The sequence below is a fragment of the Phoenix dactylifera genome, chromosome 2 (assembly GCF_009389715.1).
Source record: "Phoenix dactylifera cultivar Barhee BC4 chromosome 2, palm_55x_up_171113_PBpolish2nd_filt_p, whole genome shotgun sequence".
In the NCBI taxonomy this organism is placed as follows: domain Eukaryota; kingdom Viridiplantae; phylum Streptophyta; class Magnoliopsida; order Arecales; family Arecaceae; genus Phoenix; species Phoenix dactylifera.
In genome coordinates this window covers 401,365-421,275 of record NC_052393.1, presented here as the reverse complement: position 1 = coordinate 421,275, position 19,911 = coordinate 401,365, and the positions used below count along the sequence as shown (strand labels likewise).

General features: G+C 37.6%; 2 protein-coding genes across 6 annotated transcripts; one reads left to right on the top strand and one right to left on the bottom strand.

Moving 5' to 3' along the window:
* Window positions 1-2,098: 2,098 nt before the first annotated feature.
* LOC103708413 (exosome complex component RRP4 homolog) lies at window positions 2,099-10,520 on the bottom strand. Of its 5 annotated transcripts, none has more exons than XM_039116348.1 (10): window positions 10,271-10,519; window positions 10,122-10,182; window positions 9,876-9,927; window positions 9,515-9,709; window positions 8,823-8,924; window positions 8,241-8,286; window positions 7,997-8,086; window positions 6,895-6,960; window positions 5,741-5,809; window positions 2,099-2,978 (listed from the first exon to the last, which is right to left on the bottom strand). In XM_039116348.1, exons 4-10 carry the CDS (start codon window positions 9,667-9,669, stop codon window positions 2,529-2,531), a joined length of 978 nt encoding a protein of 325 aa, XP_038972276.1. In that variant the 5' UTR covers window positions 9,670-9,709; window positions 9,876-9,927; window positions 10,122-10,182; window positions 10,271-10,519; the 3' UTR covers window positions 2,099-2,528. The 5 variants fall into 5 exon arrangements, with proteins under 5 accessions (XP_038972276.1, XP_008791545.2, XP_008791547.1 ...); XM_008793323.4 differs by having other exon boundaries at window positions 9,515-9,702; window positions 10,271-10,518; XM_008793325.4 differs by lacking the exon at window positions 10,122-10,182 and having other exon boundaries at window positions 9,469-9,702; window positions 10,271-10,520.
* A 2,097-nt stretch (window positions 10,521-12,617) lies between these two features.
* Window positions 12,618-18,079, top strand: LOC103708412 (CASP-like protein 5A1). The gene is made up of 3 exons (XM_008793321.3): window positions 12,618-13,005; window positions 16,069-16,201; window positions 17,707-18,079. The coding sequence occupies exons 1-3, from the start codon at window positions 12,767-12,769 to the stop codon at window positions 17,896-17,898; spliced, it is 564 nt and encodes a 187-aa protein (XP_008791543.2). The 5' UTR covers window positions 12,618-12,766; the 3' UTR covers window positions 17,899-18,079.
* Window positions 18,080-19,911: the final 1,832 nt, after the last annotated feature.

The following is a 19,911-nucleotide window of genomic DNA, read 5'->3' as shown; positions in this document are numbered from 1 at the left end:
AGAATATGCTCCACCCGTAAGCTGTTCTCTCTTGCACCCTGTTTAGAGTGAATCATCTGGCCCGGCCGGCCAAAGCTAGATATAGATCGGTTGGCGCTGGATCTGCTGGATAGAGGTAGTGGTACAGACAGCTATGGATGGATAGAATTACGTCAGCTTCGTCAGGTCAGTAGATCCCCCCTAAACAATCAAATTTGTTGATATGAGGAGGAACATAACTCCTTGAATCAGTCAGCAAATTAGTCAGTCCATTAATCTGTAGTGGGCAGCCCATTAGGAAAAGGATTCATGTCTTTGGATTCATCTTTCTCCGCATGATTCCAGCATTGGATTGTGCAATATTTACTTCGAGATCTATGTAGGCCGATAGACGGAGTTCAAGTGCTTTGAAAGCTGTGTAGGATGCAATCAATCATCGCAGAAGATGATCAATCATCCTTTTGCGAAAGTACAACCAGAGCCCAGCCTATTGACAACTCTATATTTCCATGTCATTCATTGTTCTGATAAAAATATTAGTGAACAAGCCCTTGAATTAAAAATAATAAAAATTATTAGATCCTCAAAAAGTGGGAAAAAAAGAGCATTTCGTGTAGAAAGGTAGCAGCAAAACAGAGGTCAGAGAATTTTCAGTGAACATGGCAAGGAGGATTTAAAGAAAAAGAAACTGTGAAGAAAATAGAATTAAAGGAGAGACAGGAATTGGAAGGTGGAGGGCTTACCCTTTTTCCGACTCTCCGATGCTCGGATGGCAAGTCTCCTCTGCTCTGATGGTTTTATTTTCTAATTTCCAAGAGTAAGAGGGGATCTCTCTCTGACATTAAGCTCCCAGGACCCAGCAGACACCATACTTTGGTTTCAACTAAGTAAGAGGGAGCGTTCCATATCATGACTCCTCTCGATCTTACAAGTCTACTCACTCCCATCGGTCGATCGCATGAGCATAAAGATCAGCTTTGGAAGCCTGAAAAAAGGGCCAATGGAAAATCAAAAATTGAAGGGCAGAAAAGGGCAGGTTTACCTAAAGGCAGCAACCCCCCAAAACCCGAGCTCTCGATCACCCTCACTACTCCAAACAGAAGAATATCCAATAAAACACGACAGCATAAATCTGACGAACTAACTCGGGCCACAGATAATAGAAGTCTAAATACATGATTTCCTTCAACCCTTGGCAGCATAATTATCTTCAGCCCAATCACAAGAAAGCAGACATTCAAGTAATCCAGCGAATGCTGACAAAAGATCCAAGAATTCCAGCTTATCTCAACCACAAAAAAAAAACAAGAAAAGAAAAGGAACTCGAGCAATCTAATCGATACCCGACTGGAAAAGAAATCATTTCGAGGAAAGGAAAATAGATAAAAATAAAAACGATCCAACCACCAGCAATTCCATTTTCTAGCCGATGTCAAACAGGAAGAAAAATCAAGAACGAGAAAAAAAGAAACAAAATGAAATCTTGAAATTCCAGTTGACTAATCCGACCGATCTAATCTAATTGATACCCCATGCAATTTGAATGAACGGGCTTCGATTTTTTCTTCTTTTCTTTGTGACAGGGAAATGAGGAAGTATGCGATATGGGCGAGGATGAGAGAGAGAGAAAGAAATGATGACGCACCCCGACGACGGCATCTCCGCCTCTTGCAGCGGCCGAATCGCATTGAATCATGACGAACTTGTTCCTCTGGCGGGAACTCGTTTTTCTCCCTTTCTTGGGCCCCCCTACTCTCTCTCTCTCTCTCTCTCTCGATTCACTGGTGGCCCCGGCTTGGCTTTTAACCTTCTTGAAAAATAGAAGTGATGCATGTTTAGCTGGGGTTAGAAATGATGAAGTCCTGATTTCTTTGTTAGAAAAAATGATGCATGTTTAACCTTCTTGATTCCTGCATATATCTGATCATTCTATAATGGTGGGAGCCTCGGGGACGTCCTTTTATATCAGCAGGTGAACATAGAAGGGTTAAACTTTTGAAAGTAAGAGAGCCGCATGGCAGGTTAATGTGACACAATGCCTCAGCACCCACCAAGCCTGGGACAAACGTCCACCAGCGCCACTGGGGTTATTGTTGCAATAAAATAACAGAGCTGAAAAAGATCCCAACGTCAAATGCGCTCTCTTTTCTTTTGATAAGAATTAAACGCATGTGTTAGCTGATAGACAGTGGCTCATAGCTGAGAAAGAAATGGTACATCGAAAATGAATCCAGCAACAGTTCTGAGAATAAATCCATCTGTTCGCTTGAGCTGATTTGATCACTTAACCTGTCAGCCTTGCTAGTTTTCAGCTTGAATTTAATGCTACACAACATCAGCCTCCCGCCTTCCCCAGTATGCATATGGGAATGCTATTTCCCATAGTGAAAAGAAAATTATCCAGTTCTCTCTAATTCATCGAGCGCTTCTCACCTATAGAACTCCATATAAAGCAGAAAGCTTCAAATTAAAGGAGTATTTTTCCTTTCTACAGGAGCAATCAGGACAACAGATGAAACGTAGTGCATTAGTCTCAACCTGCACTCATTTTAGCCCTTTTTCCTTGACAGCAATATTCTGCGTTGGACTTCTCTCTCCACAGTCTGGACATAAAATTCTGGTCCTAGCATGTCTTTTATCTCGATATTTGAAGAGGCACTTGCTTCAACTGTGTCTATGATTGATTCGACTGTAAGAATGAAGCCCAGCGCAGAAAGCAAACGGACAGCATTGGCAATCCGACATATGTGCCGCCTTACTTCCAGTGGAGTGAAAGTTCTCTCTTGCTCTTCATGGATCATATTGGTTTTGCTAATTTCTGGTCTCTTTTCTCGGTCTTCAAGCATGTCATTTTCTCCGGTTTCTAAGTGCTCGCCCACCCAGATGAAGCCATTGCATCCGAGAATCAAGTCGACACAGTATTGCTCTAAACGGTGGAAGTGTTGCTTACGCCGTTTCACCAGGTATGCTGGGACTGTAAGCAATTGACCCCTCTCAAGCTGCAACAAATGTGATCACCAAATCATTGGATTTTAGATTTTACTTCCCAAGAAAGTTCCATCACCAGCACATAGAGTTCTCAACCAAAAGAAAAAAGAACTGATAAAGAAACAATTACTAGAAATATCATGGATTACTCAAACTTAAGGTAAAATTAATAATTTTTCAGCAAACTCACTACAATGTGGTCTAAACATGGTGCAAGAGCTTCATGCATCCAAAGACAGATAGTAAATGTCATGTATCCATAATGATGCTAGTATTTCCAGAGATTGCCAATAATAAAGGAAGTGCATAGTTTTCAATGCTAGAAGCAGAAGACTTGAAAATAAACCAAGATGCATTGGAAATGATAGTCTTGGTATGCACAATTATTATGTACTTGTCTTTAGCACAACCGTCTTGATCATGTTTCCATAAAGTAATCAACCTCTCCACCACAGTTAGAAACTGCAGTTATCTCAAGCTCAGGTCAAGCAGGTGGGAACTGTGAATTTTTTTGATCCCAGGCAAATGCAGTTCCCTTAAGCATGATTTTCAACACCTGAAGCACAAGTGATGTAGCAGAAAAATCCACTGAATTGTTAAGTCATACCCCTCATCATGGAGAGAAAAAAAAATAGAGATATGCATACAAAACCTAAACATAGATATCACGCCTGGTACCACCTATTTGAGCTTGGCTTTATAAATCCTTCACCAATTATGAGCTTTTCCAAACCCAATCTCACAACTTTGATCCATGTTAGATTACATCTTCCCCTCTGCTTTCTATCCCTTTGACAGGTTTGAGCATACTTTCTCACTCTCCAAGTCAGAGCCTTCTCGAAATCTTTCTTGACATGCACCTCCCTATATACTAATTCCTGACCCTTTTTTTAATCATCCCTAGTTCCATCACACACAAATCATTCTCATTTTCACCACATTCATCTTATTTTCTTGGACCTTCTTGCTGATTATTCTGGCCATAAATATTGCAAACCCCATTGCTGTCTTACAAAGTTCCCCCTTAAATTCCCAAGAAATGCAACAGCAAATATAACCCCCAGGAAGCCCCTCTCTCCATCCACGAGCCCTACCTAACCAATCCAAGTAACAGAGCAGGTCCTCTTGTCTAAGTTTTGACTAGAGCCCTTACATTTTTGCCTCCACTGAAATTGCAATTAATTTAAGCTGTTATCTTGTTTGGTCATGGATATAACCAAAAGGTTTATCTATGAAGATTTGATCCTCCTTATGGGATGATAATAGTGATGTAAGCTTTGAAAAAATATAATGGAATCCGTTATCGAAAAACATGGATGTTATCATTCAAATGATATTCAGGCTGTTATCCGCTAAAGCTCTCTCCTTGCCATCTAAAATTATACCCTTCTCGCTAATTAGTACTATATATGCAGACAAGACATCTGGCAAGGAATCCTGAGTGGTGGCGATTTCATTTATTACTACTACAAAAATCTATGAGTTTAGTGCTGGCTCTTGCTGCAAGCATGTTGTAACTAATAATTTACTTGTTTAACCACCAATACTCCTAATGGAATTCAATGTTTGTTATGTAAGAAGCTTCAGTTTTTAGGATGTTTGGACTGATGACACTTCTAGACACGTGGACGGGACAAAGCACAAAAATTATTGGTTCCCCAAAAATGAAGTATCCTTCACATATCCCCAAGAAGTTTTGGCATTTGGCCTGGCTTATTGGAGCATCCTATCTAAGAACACTCTAGTGAAAGAATTGGTACTTAATTCTAGTGCTCAATTATTAGTTGAAACAGATATAGTGAAGTGCCACACCCTTTTTCTTTTCATTATTGTTATATAGCACAGGTGCAAATTTGAATTTAAGAAAAAATTAGGTTTTGTTAAAATAGTCCAGTAATTTGATTATATTGCTATAAACTTTCTGTACATATTTGTGCGAGTCTTAATCCCTATTTGAAGCTTAAGAAAACAGTGAAGTTTAAGTTACTTACCTAGACACCTAGCCCCCTTCGGTTTTCAGTCAATATGGCAGTTTCCTATTGCTACACTATTTGGCACGTTGTCTGTCCATTAAAAAGGAGCAACAGGAAAGTGTGGCATTGCACACTGGTTTTTTCAAGACTTCTGATTACTAAATCATTTCTGTTCCATTTTAGTGATCTCTCACTCCACATTCTTCATCAAATCCTTCTTTGTCCAAACAAATAATATGAAAAATCATATTGCATTCTTAAACGGACATGAAATGCTCCGTTAAGAACAAATTTTCTCTAGGAAAAGTATATGCTTTGGGAGCTTACATAGATACATTAGAAAGCAACTTCATGAAGCATTCCTTGTGTTACTGATTGAGTGAAGCATAAATGTTTGAAACACCACCTAAAACTTAGCACAACTGAAAATCCCCATCCTAATTAAGAGAAATATAATTAAAGATATAATTAACAGCCACCCCATAACTATACAGGACAAGCTCAATGAATCCTCCATAAATTTATATCAAGGAAAAAATTACAACAAATGTTCCTCCATCAAAGAAAATTGTATATAATATAAACAATATCCCATCCCTGTTTAATATGTGTATTGTTACCATGTTTCCCATAATACATGTGAACCTAGTAAGTCATTCTGCGCAGATTAAATAAGAATGCGCCATTCTTTTAATGTTGTGGCTTTATTTCTCAAAAGAGTTAGACCATATTCAGAATTTATACTGTGGAAAAGTTTTGAGCTTGAAAAAGGAAAACAGGAACATAAAAGGAGAAGATACCTTTCCATACTTTTGGCTTCTTGCCTGAAGGTGCAGACTTCCATCATGCTGGAATCCACGAACTTCAGCCTGAGAGTTATGTATGAACAAGGAAAAGAAAAAGCAGATAATCAACTACCCTGATTATACTGATTATAAGCGACATCAGTAGCTCATAGGAAATCCTAACAAAATATCCTGACTAGCAGTCCAATGATATTCCTGCAATGAAATGTCTGTAATATGACCCTGCATATGGTTGCAGTTTTTGTGGTTTGCTTAGGATCTAGCACTATAGGTATGAACTCGTTCACATCCAGGACCAGAATGTAGACATAGTAACCTACTAAACGATGAGATCAGGTTAGTTCACTCCCACAGTTTTAGTTTTATGACCCATAAAGCTCAACCTTATGTTTGTAATATTGCAAGGCTTTGTCGCCATGCAAAAGAAGGTGCTATGGTGTGTATAATTTTGATAGATAATGTTAGAATCGAATGGAATGCGACATTTGCTATCGCAATAAATCCTTCAAAGAATAGAACATACTAAATTCTGTATAAATGAAAGGAAGTATACGGTATGTAAATTTCATAGAAATACAATGGAAAATGAGATCTTAGTCAAAATTAATGGGCATAAAAATTCTTAATATGATCATTTTGTTATCATGGACCTATCAAGATGAAGAAATATATAATTATAGCAGGATGGGACGCATGGAATAGTGCTACTAGAGTGTTTTGGGATAGTTGAGTGTATTTGATATTGCTCTATAATCAAAGCAGCATGACTCTGAAGAACCATTATGACTCAATTATTGCAACGCCTTGTGTCAAATTTGGAGTGCATTTGCATTAAAATTAAATTATGGAATCATATAAAAGTCAATCCTAGTAAACTCTGTTTAAGACATTAGTATCCCAACAGGAAAAATGATTTGTATCAATTACTAAACAAAGCAGAAGCACAATAAAATGCTAGTCTTACAGCAACATTAACACTAAGAATACCATCTTAAACCAATGAAAAATATCATCTTTTTTCAGATCTAGTTAAGTGTGCTTCTTCTCTTCCAGCATATGGAACAATTTTGTATACATATGCAGTATGATAGATTAAAAGAAACAAATTTGCAAAATTTGTATAGAAAGCGAAGGACATCAATACTTACGCAAACTACATCATTTTCTTCAAAGATACTGCGCATGTTGAGTTCATCAACAGCAGTTCTCCGCCTCTAAAAGTTGCACAAGAAAATACAATAAAATCAGCTCGGGGCAATCATAAGAGACTGAAATAATTCCAGAGTAACCAACAAGACTAATTAACCTCACAAAGTAATAGAAAATATTAAGTGACTTGGAAAGAAACCATCGAAAGCAATAGCATAAGGTAAAATAAAAATTGGAATAACTGATGATCTCTTTAATGCAATGACATCGGAGATACAATTTGCTTACATTACCAATGAGCAAACATAGTTTGATCATGAGCAAGACTTCGCAAGTATGGAAATTGTTAGCTCCATCAACTTAGCCCAAAGAGCTAAAATTCCCTTAATCATCAGGGCATTATATTGAAATGTATTCTCACATTCCTAAAGTATTCTTAAAATTCTCTCACTTCCTTGATTCTACCCCTTTTCTCCAAAAGATAAGATAATAATAATAGCAACACTGAAGCATAAGTCTCCGCGTCAGATAACAATTTATGTTTTAATTATATAAGCTTTGTTACAGGTTCAGAGGTGTGTTTCGTTTTCATGGCTATGCATTTGAACTGCCTGGACGCCTGATTTTTCTAACCACGGGCTAAAAGCTATGAAATAGCTCAACCTTCGATGATCTTTTAAAGAATAAACTCAAAATATGATGCTCAACTTTATTTTAATCTTCCTTTTTATCTAACAATTATAATCTGCATGTTTTTTTCTTTATTAGTATTTTCCACAACCTCCAGCTTCAGTATTCAAAATATGTATTTGGAATTTTTCCTAGGTCATGCTATTAAACAATTCAAGAGCTCCAGTGACATAGACAAACTAAAATGGAATACTAAAAGTTCAGCATGATGAAAGAACTTTCTTTATCATTTAGTTGTTGATTTCTCAGACATGTCAAAATGCAATCAAACTTTTAGCTAATAGTTTCCAAGTTTCTTGTCATAAAGGATCTATATTCCAATTTGTGTCTATTGGCGTTCTTAGAAAAGCTTTGTCTTTTTAATTCCAAGACAAGAACAGTTTGAAAAAGAAAATAAGATGTCAATCTTACCTGGATACCATCTGGCAGATTCATAGATGAAAGCATCAATACTGCATCTTGACTGAAATTAATCTCCAATCTCCAACGTTTAGGAGCAATCTTCAAAAAAGCAAAAAGTGAAACAGACCATCAAAGCATTAACAGAAAAACATGATGAATTTGCATCAATTACCACCAATAACACAAAAATCAATAGCACATGGTTTCAATTTATTAAGAGAGGAGGGAACTAGAAATAGCATAAAAGGCAGACCTCAATGACACGACCAACAATAATATCTCCAACCTCTGGCTTGTACCTGCAAACACAGGCATCAGTCTCATGAAAATTTTGCTTAATTAAATTTCAAGGTTCAGAGTTAAAATAGTGTATATTTTTTGTAGAGGGAAAGGGAAAGATGGTTCAAATAGTTCCCAAAGTATATGACTCAAAATGAAAGTTAGGATAGAACTAGAATTCTTGAAAGTATTTGGTTGAAAGGGAAATTTGAACACCATGTCTGACCACAAATTAGGAGAAAGAAATTAATTTAGTCGACAAAATGAAAATGGGTGTATCTCAGCAAAGATGTTGAGAGAATTTTGAGTTGAAACTCTCAAAGTCATTGCATCTTGAAGCTCTATGAAATGGTTCAGCGTGTATTATTAGATTCACATAAGAAATCAGCTTCAGGCATAGGGAGCATTCAAGAAGAAAAATTTCATCCCTTTCTCAAACATGCTGACCACAGAGATTGGTGCATCATTCCATATTTTAAAACCTAAAACCCAATTTTAGAAAACCTAGAAATAATAAATTTGAAGCTGATTTCGAAGGGTGTGGATGTATTTGTACCTGGCTCTTAGAGAGCGTACATAAACCAGTTTGTTTACTCGCTCAACCACACCACACAAAGTGGCAACCACTTGACCATCAAGTTCCGACGTCCCATGTCCCCTGCCCACATCATGGAGATGAAGAAAGGATGAGATTACAAGTCAATATGTTAAGAAAAAATAGTATGAATCTGAAAACATTACCAAGGTGGAAGTATAAAGGAAATCACTATAGTCAGGAAAAAAGTTTAAAGATATTGAAAGAAAATACCATTCAGGTTTCCCATAATAAAGATATTAATTTAATAGGAAAATATCCATATTTTGTGTCAGTTCATTGCAAGAATGAATTAAGACAGAAAGTACAGGGCAAAGAGAAAATGATATAACAAATAATCACACAAAGACACCAGAAAAGAAAACAAACAATATAGAGAATGATCATATGCGAGAAACCTAACAAGAGGGAAAATATTCTCTGCTCAGTTTCCATTAGATGGTATAAAAGAATAATAAAAAGAACCACAAAATGTCCAAACAAATCATGACAGACAGAAAGAGAGCAAGAGATGCATATAGAATGAAATTAGAAACTCTAATTAAAAGAATTTTTGTTTAAAACTCGAGATGTTGAACATGCAATTAGAAAAAGGATGAAAATTTACCATGGGGTGTAAGGAGGAAAAAGAAAACTGTTGCTTCTTATCTTACTTGAGAATACCATCTTCATTGTTGACAGGGATTGTGTCCGCAACGGTGACCAAGGAAGAAGCAGAAGCTTGAGAAGCAAGGTCCTGAAGCTGCTGGAGAGCTGCTTGCAGCCTTACTCTCTGGGTTTGGTTCAGTGGCAGCTGCAAATCTCTCATTTTCAAGAATCCTTCAATTCCTTTCGACTACCCCTGCACGCTAAAAAAACCCTTAGTACTTCCATATGTCAAGGCCTGGACAATAGCGTTGCCCATTAAGCATTCAAGTGCCAGTAATAATAATCTTTGAAATGAAAGATCTTGATATTACACCTAAACTGAAAAGGAATATGGCTAAAACAAGAAAGGAGGGATAAAGCCCATACCTTGCTCTTTAACTAGCAAGAAGCACGCGTCTTGATGGTAATGACTGAAACACTGCCAAGAAAAAAGGGGAGATTTTGGCGAATTAGCCACTGACATTATGCAAAAAGTTTCAAAAAAATGGAGAAAAACCACAGACCACTAATCCATGTAGACTATCCAATCAACAAATCCACAAATTAGCGACCATATGCAACAAATGATAAGATATGAATATTAAAAGGAACAAATCGATTGGAAGTATTAACTTTGAAGGGAATAGTAAAAAAACTGCCATGAAGATTCCAGGAAAGAGATGCTTGGGAGAAGCTGGTAGTGCCCGCTTTAAATTAGAAGCAGCTAAAAGATAATAAAATTGAAAGAAAGGAAAAACGGGTCGTAAATGGTTTGCACTAACAGCGGAAGAGCGACGAGGTTGGCGGAAAAAAGGAGCCTCAGGTCGGCCAGTTCTTGGTTCCGAGAACCTTAGGGAGGCGGAGAGCCACGGGCCATCTGAGGATGTAGAGAGAAGAAGGAAGAGAGAGGAAGGAGGTGAAACCCTAGAAGCAGCGGAAGCCGAGGGAGGGGAGGAGGAGGAGGAGGAGGAGAAGGAAAACCCTATCAAAACCCTAAATTTAGTTGGAGGAACGTGCGAGCCGTCCGTTGGAAAAAAAAATAGCACTGAAGCGGTTGCGTGTAAAATAGTTACAACCATTACGGCAAGACTTGTCCGCATCACATAAAATCTTAACCTTCGGACATTTACCTCACACTACTAAAACAATAATAAAAAATAAGATAAAAATAAGTAACACCAAAATCTATAGGACATTCAATGGAAGAAAATTTTTGCAAACCAATACTAATATACAAATTACCGAATTTAATTCAGAAGGCTGCGCCAATAAATATGAAAAATTTCTTACCAACCAATATCCACCGAAAAATTACAAAATTAATTCAGAAGGCTTTCCCACTAAACAAATTTGCATACGTCTACCGGAAGGCAATGATGATGCAGACTAGGTGGCCTCCTATGCAGCTCACCACTCGAAAGGCTTCACTTAGGCAGACCACGGGCCGGTACCAGTGTAATATTTTGCTATTTTGTTGGTCGCATTCAGATCCGTTACATATGAGCCGCCAATGTACCAAAAAATAAAGAATAGATAAATAAATAAATTTGTACACAATATCCACAAATTTGTTTTTATGAAAATGATATTGGCGGATTGATTGTCACAATCGAAGTTTGAGTCCGAGTCAAGCACGCTGCTCCCTCCATTCCTCTGTATTTATTTCTCAAAACAGAAGAAAAGGAGATGCCAAGAATTTGAGAGGAATTTAGAACATATTTGGTTGGAAATAATTAGACTTTGGAATATGAATGAGTGACCTCTATTTCAGCTATTTGTTTGAAAAAGTTTCATTTATATTCCGATTCCATAGAGGAACGAGAATTATCTTAATCATCCAAAATACAATCCTTACTCGTCCTTAGTATTCAAATTGCATTCTAATTCCGGTTACAAACAAAACACATCAGAGATATAGTTATTCTGATTCATTCTGATTCGGATTCCGGTCGCAAACCAGACACGCCTTTATAGAAAGACAGAAAGGGAGGAGACTCAATCATGAAGGAAAAGAAGGATCGTGGGGAGGAGAGAGAGAGAGAGAGGTACCCATGCAAAGGTGTTGTTGGTTTTGCTAGCTTTGCTAGAGCATCGATGGAGTGGTGGACGTCGTTGCAAGGAGTTGAGGAAGAGATGGGGCTTTAATACGATCTTCTACAGTGTGACCCATGCATCATAAAGTGTTGTGCATCCCTAGATGGCTACTGTCAAAAGATGGATGACCATCAAAGAACATACATTGTGTATCCCATGGCACATGCGAACCACCTTTGGTCGATGTCTGTCCATCTCTTGACAGTGGCCATCCACGACTAAACAGCATTTTGCGATGTCGTGCATGCACCACAAAGAGGATTTGTGCTCTAAAATTATTCCCACTCCAAGCATAGGGTAAAGTTGTTATCTTTCATGTGAAAAAAGAATTCTCTTTCCTTTACATAATTCACTATTGAACTGCACAAAGCTACTTTAAGATCTGTGTATGTAGATAAATTAAGAAGTTAAGTGCTTTGAGATCAATACAGAATATGATTTAATAATCGACATCAAGATAGAAAATTAATTTTTTTTATTGTTATCATGAAAGATACAACTCGAACCCTAAGCATAAAATAGCCTCTCAACATTTAAAAAACTTGATCTAGGATTTTCTAAGGTGTGCTATTTTTACCTCAGAGTATCATGTCATCAAGAGATGGACGTGGATTAAATAAAATGCATCATGTATATGGTGTAAGGTAGTTATGTTTGATAATCGTTCGCCTTTTGATCTTAGTTTATCATATGCTGTACATCACTCTGCCGGAGGAGTCATGCTCAAATGATGACATGACAACTTCAATATGACGCGGGTTGTATCGTTGGCGCGAAGGAATGATTTACATTCTTTCGGGCGCATCGACCGTTAGATTTCGTAATGGGTGCTTTCAAAGCTGTGCAGCGGTCGACTCATGCTTTGAGAGCTGTGTGTAGCGCTATCCAACGGTCCACATCGCGAAAGAAGATCAATTAGTCTTTCGTACCCAAGGTACGACCCGAACCCCTCTAATACGCCCGTTTTTAGTGGGACCCGCTTCAATTGACGTCGTTGATCTCAATCAGGCGATCAAAAAAATCTGTTTCCTGTTCATGAAAGGGCCCGGCCGTAGTTGCTCTCCCCTATCCTTGCTCGGCTCTTTCCTTGCTCGGCTCTTTACTTGAACTTAAGAGCTCTGAGAGCGAATTGGATCCATTAGTCCACGAAATAATTCTTGATTTCATTTGATGGGCGTGGATCTATGATCGATCCGAAGTCTCTGCCGGAGGAAGAAGAGGAGATGAACGGGAGCCGCCCGGCGGTGCACCCGGTGGAGGCAGAGGCTGCGGGGAACCCCCTGAGGGTGCGGATGAAGGACGTCCAAGGCTCGCCAGGGACCCCCGGTGGCCTCGCCCTCCGCCTTTCCCAGTCCTCCTTCGCCGCCGCCGCCCTCTGTCTCATGCTCACCACCGCCGATTTCGCCTCCGTCACCGCCTTCTGGTATCCCTTGCCCTTTCTTCCTCCAAATGCCTTTTTTCTGTTTTTTTCTCTTTCCTTTTCTATTATTTTCTCTCTCTCTCTTTTTTTTTTTGAGCATGCTAACTTTCTTTGGATTCAGCTCTGCTTTTTAAAGTTTGATTTCCTCATCTGTACGTATGATAATGGACTCAGTCAGAACCTTCTAATTTGTAATCATTATTGGAGATATTTAGACTTGCAACTGCCAAGTCGAGATTGTTTTGATATGTATGTCCAGATTGGCATTAAAAAAAGGGGCAATTCTGAAGCTGTATTTAAATTGATTCCACCAATTTGCACTATTAGGGACGAGGGAGAAAATCCGAACCAAGAACGGGAAAGCTCCAAAAAAGAGAGTTGGCGTTGGCATCCGAAAGCTAGTTTAGGTATCAAGATAACAAGTATTGTATAGCATGGACCGCAAAAGAGGGTTCTATAGAGAAACACTGGATCATTTCTAGGACATCAGCAATCTAAGGATGTTCATCAGCATTGGTTCCATGGAAGAACATCTTTCAATTTCTTTTTCTCCCTTTCTGAACAATCCTCTGTACTTCAAAGAATTGTTACATCTTCTGAAGTGGAACCAAACAAGACCATCTTTTTTACTAACCCATATAAGAGGATGCATCGGAGATCACCCTTCAACTAACACATCTCACTCATCTTTGGAGGTGCAAAAAATGACCAGAGACCTTTCATGAAACTAGAAATCAATCCCCTTGAATTACGAGATCAATAAAGACACCATTATCTAGACATTCTCCCAGTAAAAATGTGGTTGGCTAAAAGAATCAGTAAAGAACTTCGATAGTTAAAAACCTAGACTTCTTCCATGTTTGCTTCCGCCTTCCAAAAATCTGCGACTCTAATATTTTGCATTGCTATTTGATCCATACAAGTCAACATGCTTTCAGTATCTTCTGGCACATTATCCTAATCTTAGGTTACTAGTCACTCCCATTCCACTATGAACAACACAGACATCTTTCTCTAAATCAATACTGAAGAAACTAAGGAATTAGGAAGTCAAAGCCAGGATACCCCACTAGATACTCTTTTAGAAAAGAATTCTTGTCATATTACCCAAAGAACCCTATCCATTTGTTAGAAAACTCTACTGATTTTGGAGAATTCTGTTCTAAACATGAGACTGCCAGTTAAAATTTCTTATCTCAAGGTTTTTTGCCCAATATGTTACCATTTAAAGGGACTTTTACTATAGTTCCTAGCTTAATCTCATGAAACCAACAAAAAAAATCCGATAATATACACCTCAACTTGGAAGGGTGCATAATAATGAAAACATTTAGCAATATATGTTTATACCAATATCTGCAATCTCGGTATTGGACAACACACCGGTACATTACTAGTTCGGTATAATACGACCAATATGGTACGGTATGCACACCGTGCTGCGATAGCACTCGATCCCTTTGTTCTCACTTTTATTATTGTACTGCTCGAAACTGAGCGTACAAGTCAGAAAGTACAATGCATACCTTGGTTTCAGATGATGCCAGGTGGTATAAGGTAGTTCCACTTGGCTCGGACTAGTATAGACCGATTTGATTCATATACCGAACTGAATCTTGTTACCATACAGTACCTTACCTATATGGTATGGTATGGTTGGTACCAAGGTACGTTATATCGTACTGAACTAGACAGTACAAAGCGTACCGTACTGATTTGCGGTATAGGGAGTGTACCGACACTCGGTATGCCGAACCGCCCCCGTACCAAGCATTCCGAAATAGCAGTAGGATAGCACCGATATAGAGTCGGGCACCAAGAAAACGTACCTTGGTTTGTACTGGTTTGTATGGATGAATGGCGAATCTTGATTTGTACAATGCATAAGTGTATTAAAATATAATTTTGTACCCATGCAGAGAACCTCCATGGTTGCATAGAGCATGCATATCTTCAATAATATGATTATCGGGATAGTACAAACTATATCTAGTTTGTTTTATTCTTTCTTTCCTTTTCTTTTGCCAGTTGAAATATTACTAGATGGATGCTCTTCAACAGCAAAAAGAATCGATGTGTCCATGATTTTCCTTCAAACTCATTCTAATAGTTAAGTTCAAAATGACTTAGCGGGGAAATATTTTTTTAGACCTTTTTCCAGGTTCCTTTTTTCTCTTAAGTACTTTTTAGTTTAATTAAATTTAAAACCAGGCATGGGCACACTGGTTTGTTGCCCATGCAGGGGCCATGAGATAATTAAATGCATTTGTGGAGGCGGCAGATTATTCCACTTTGGTCTTAGAAACAAATAAAAATGATGACTACTAACATTGTTTACTAGTGCTGCCAGCCATCCATCTTATAGGATTAGCCTTAAGAAATCAAAAAAAAAGAAGGAAGGTTCTGTGCAGCTTATAGAATTTTTATTTGGTTAGGTAGCTATTGTTAGACAGCCCTGTGAATAGATACTACTAGCAGAGTCTCAATACATCACGAAAATGTGTAGGAATGGTGCATTTTGTAGGATTCAAGAGCTAAGTTGAGTGATATTTTAGTTAGTATTCAAGTTGATTTAGGAGTCTCATTTTCCCATTGGAGGTGCCATTACTAGATACCTTCTCTTTTGAGAAATAGAGCTATAAAAAACAAAAAAAAATTGAGTGGCTTTATATGTAGGTAGAGAGTAGACTACATACCAAAAAGTCTGGGTAATTCAGTTTATTTCAAATTATCTTCTTTTGCTTATGACCCCCAGAATTTCTTTGGCATTATTTAACATGCATTGGAAGCTCCATGGTAGGCTAACTTGGTTTGATGAATCATTTTTCTCATTCTAAGTTTTTGATTCATGTTTCAAACATTCAAAAAGTTACTAGTTCTTTTACTCTTTTGTCTTCATCCTAACTTTTATCTGTCATTTTCTGGGATATTAAAATTTCTTTAGCATCTCTTGTTGTATAAGACTCTCACTATGTGCAGATCTGCTAGCAATTGCAATTTTTAATAGGAAGATGATCATAAATGAATTTTATGTACTTCTGAATTAACCTATATTATTTGGTGCAGCTACTTTGTGGCAGCAGTCATCTTGCAATGCTCGTGGAGTCTTTTATTAGCTTTTGTGGATTTATATGCTCTTCTAGTCAAACGTTGCTTGCGGAACTCCTCCGTGCTTTTCTTGTTCACCATCGGTGATGGGGTAAAAAGATTCTTGAGTATACTTAATACATGATAGGAGATTAAGAAATTATATATATATATATATATATATATATATATAGTGTTGAGTACTATTAATGAATTGATTTCATCTTTATATATCCTTCATGCTGCTTAAGGTATTTTGTCTCAAATTATCTTAAATCTATGCTTAGATCTGGATATTGGTCTCTGTTTGCATGGTCATGCATATAGGAACAAACTTACCCAGTTACTCTAAGCCTAGTTGATGTCTGATAAACTCTGTACAATGCACACATGTGCATGCACATAAGAAAAAGGCTCAAAACTAAAGAAAGTTGGTCAAGCAAAACGTTGAATCCTATATGCTGCATAATATGGGCGGAAACCTTCGATATTTCAAATGCACCTGACAAGACACCCTTGTTGGAGTCAAATTGGTAGTCCTTCGCGATAGATAAATGTGGTGGTGTGCTAGGGTATAGAGAAGAGAATCGGGAGATGATTGATAATTGCTTGATGGCCTGCTGTGTTGGATTCTGTTTTGGACAGAATAGGACAATTCTGCTGTATGACATTAAAAAAAAAGGGTTTAAGAATTTCTGAGGTTTCTAATAGTTTGACCTTTTTGGGAGTATCTATGGCATATTTCCAGATATTGGTTGGGTCTGTATTCAGATCAGGGTTTTCAGCTTCAATAATTACGGCGTTTAATAGAAAAGAAAATAGAGGAAAGAGTATAGTAGTAAAGGAAAGAAAAGAAAGTGGGAAAGACAGTGCAGGAAAGAGAAGTGGGAACATATCGAGAGGAAAAGACCAGTCATATGAATTTTTCCCCCTTCCTTGCTACTCTTTTTCTCAGTCAAACTCGTCCTTATTTAAAATAGCCAGCTCCCTGTTAGTACCAAGGTGAGTCCATTTTGGGACATCAGTTTATCTCTTTAAATCTTTATAATGAAGTCAAGAAATAGAAGGAAATTGAACATTAAATTGATTGGTCGTGCTTGACTGATTCACCACTTTTTCATTTACCACCAACATGTGTATCTGAGCATGCATGCTTGCATCCATCCATGCATGCGGGCGTACATGTAGACGCTTGCACTAGCATAGAAGATCTTTTTTAAGGTACAGAATGTGGAAGATCTTTAAATTATAAATTATTACCCGTAGTCACGATCCTTATCAAATTCTCTTTTGGTGATCCAGCAATATTACCACTATTTTCATTTGAAAATATGGTTGTTCATTTGAGGATATGGTCATAACCCATACTGCATTATGATAAAAGAAGATAAAGAAGATTGTCCTACATGGATAAAGATAGATTGGTATAGCGACCCTTATATAATTCCTTGTTGGTAGTACGATAAGATTATTACTTCTTCATTTGAAAATGTGATCATGAGATATGCTGTCTCAGAATGAAGTTGTCCTTAGCTTTGTTGGGAAAATCATGTCTTCATTGAAACTGTCGTGCTTTGTTGCCCTTATTCCATTCATTGATCCTGTCTTCTGATGCAGATCACTTCCACACTGACATTTACAGCAGCCTGTGCATCTGCTGGCATCACAGTTTTTATCAGTAATGATATCAACAAATGTGCTGGGAACCACTGCACAAGCTTTGAGACTGCCACGGCAATGGCCTACCTATGCTGGTTTGCTGTCTTCCCAAGTTTTCTATTGAATTTTTGGTCACTAGCATCTCGATGAGAAGAAAAGAGACATTTTTCTTTTTATTAATTGCACCTAGCAGTTTGATCCATATTATCTTTTTTGTGTGTTTGTAAATCACTAAAGAAGACCCTGTGACCTGTCATATGTATAGACAGTAACTCGGGTTGAGGATATTGAATATTAATACAGTAGAAAGAAAATTATTCCAAGTTGCTAAGTGCTCTGATTTTCAAAATCATTTGGATCTGGTGGACAATGGTTTTCAATTACCGGCTTTTTTTTATTTTGTTATTAGTTCCCAGCTCTGAAATCACTTGTTAATGGACTTGAAACCGGTACTGTCACAACGTCTTGCAGCATGAGCATGCAGTTCTCCACCATCCCTGTTCATCTTCTGAGAATATGTCTCATAAAATATTGAGGCTCTTCAGGATTGAGAAATCATTTAATTCCACCTGCTGGTGATTGTTTTTACCAGCGATCCTGTGGATATAATTTTACTTGCAGATTGCGTGCGATGACAATTGTATAGCTTTGCTGTGATTCCAGGTTAGAAAGTCCAGTGGGCACTGGTGAGAATGTAATTGTTCATGGCTTGCTGCGGTGAATTGTCAAAGTTGTGGACTTGTTATTAAAATGCTAAAATTGTTATCGACCTTCAGCTCATCATAATGGGAAGATGTTTTCTAGTTCAAATCTCGATAAGGTGACTCTGTCGGAGATCACCTCGGTGATTCTGTCGGAGATCACCTCGGTGATTCAGACAGTTACATAATCGAATGATTCTAACAATTTGGCAATGGCAGCATGGGATCAACAGTGAAACAAATTACCGGTGCTATTTGATTATGGAAAACATTTTTTTCAACTGGCATGGAAAACTGAAGCTAAAACCTAATATTTTAACTGAATGAATCTAAAACAAGCTGAATGAGCAGTGGAAAGGTGATATAATGGCTTGATGCCAGATGTAATGAAAATGCTGAAGGAACGAAGGGCTCGTTTGGTTCGCGGAAAGCATTTTTTCTTCTAGGAATATGATTCCGGAGAAGCAGATTCTTAGGAAGGGAATGCCTGAAAAAATACTCTTAGCATATTTGGTTGACCATAGAAAAGTGACAAATTTATAAAGTGCTTATGTTTGGTTGACCATTCACTTTTCGGAAAAAGTTATGTATAATTCTTATTATACCCTTAATAAAAATTAGGTCTTTAATGCCTCTTTAATGCTGAAGGATTTTTTAAGAAAAAATAAAAATAGAGTGATTTTCGGTTCATGGAAAAATAACTTTTTTATGTTTCTCATGGAAAAGACTTTCTCATGAAATGTGAGAATCATATTCCTATGAGAATATAACTTTTCAATCTCTCTCCTTTGAAAACTCCAACCAGACAAGAGGCATCCATTATTTTCTTGTTTACCACACTTTTTCTCCTTCTTTTCTCGCGAACCAAACGAGCCCGAAAGGAAATCAATATTGTTGTCAATCCAGTGGGGCCAAGCAGTTGCTCTCCCCGATCACCTTCAAGACCTTCAAGTATATCAAGAATTGAAGTTACGAAGATAAGGCATTTCAATTCTTGAAGTTTCTTCATCTTGTTTGGCTCTTTTTATCACTAAAATACCTCTACCTTAATTTGCTTAAACCTCTACCATGCCTCTTTTATAGCAAACAACTAGAAAACTTGGGGAAGATCACAAGAATCTATTGGAAAACTATTGCCTAGAACTTGTTATATTATTATTTTATAAAAAAATAATTTACTAAAATAAATTCAGAAGATTGAAAAGAGCTTGCCTGGATCGAGATGTGTGATATACACTGACCTAAGAATATGATTCGCCCTCTACATGCAGGTTTGTAGCGATCTCATCTCCAAGGTACAACAATCCGGCTTAGTCTAATCCTTCTCTAACGAGCACGATCATTCGAGAGGCTTAACCCAATCGACTCTTTCAATTGCCCCTGAAAAATAAAAGAATATAGAAAGTGGAAAGTGGGAAACTAAAAGAACTATGTCTGTGGAAGAAACTCTTGGAAGATAAAG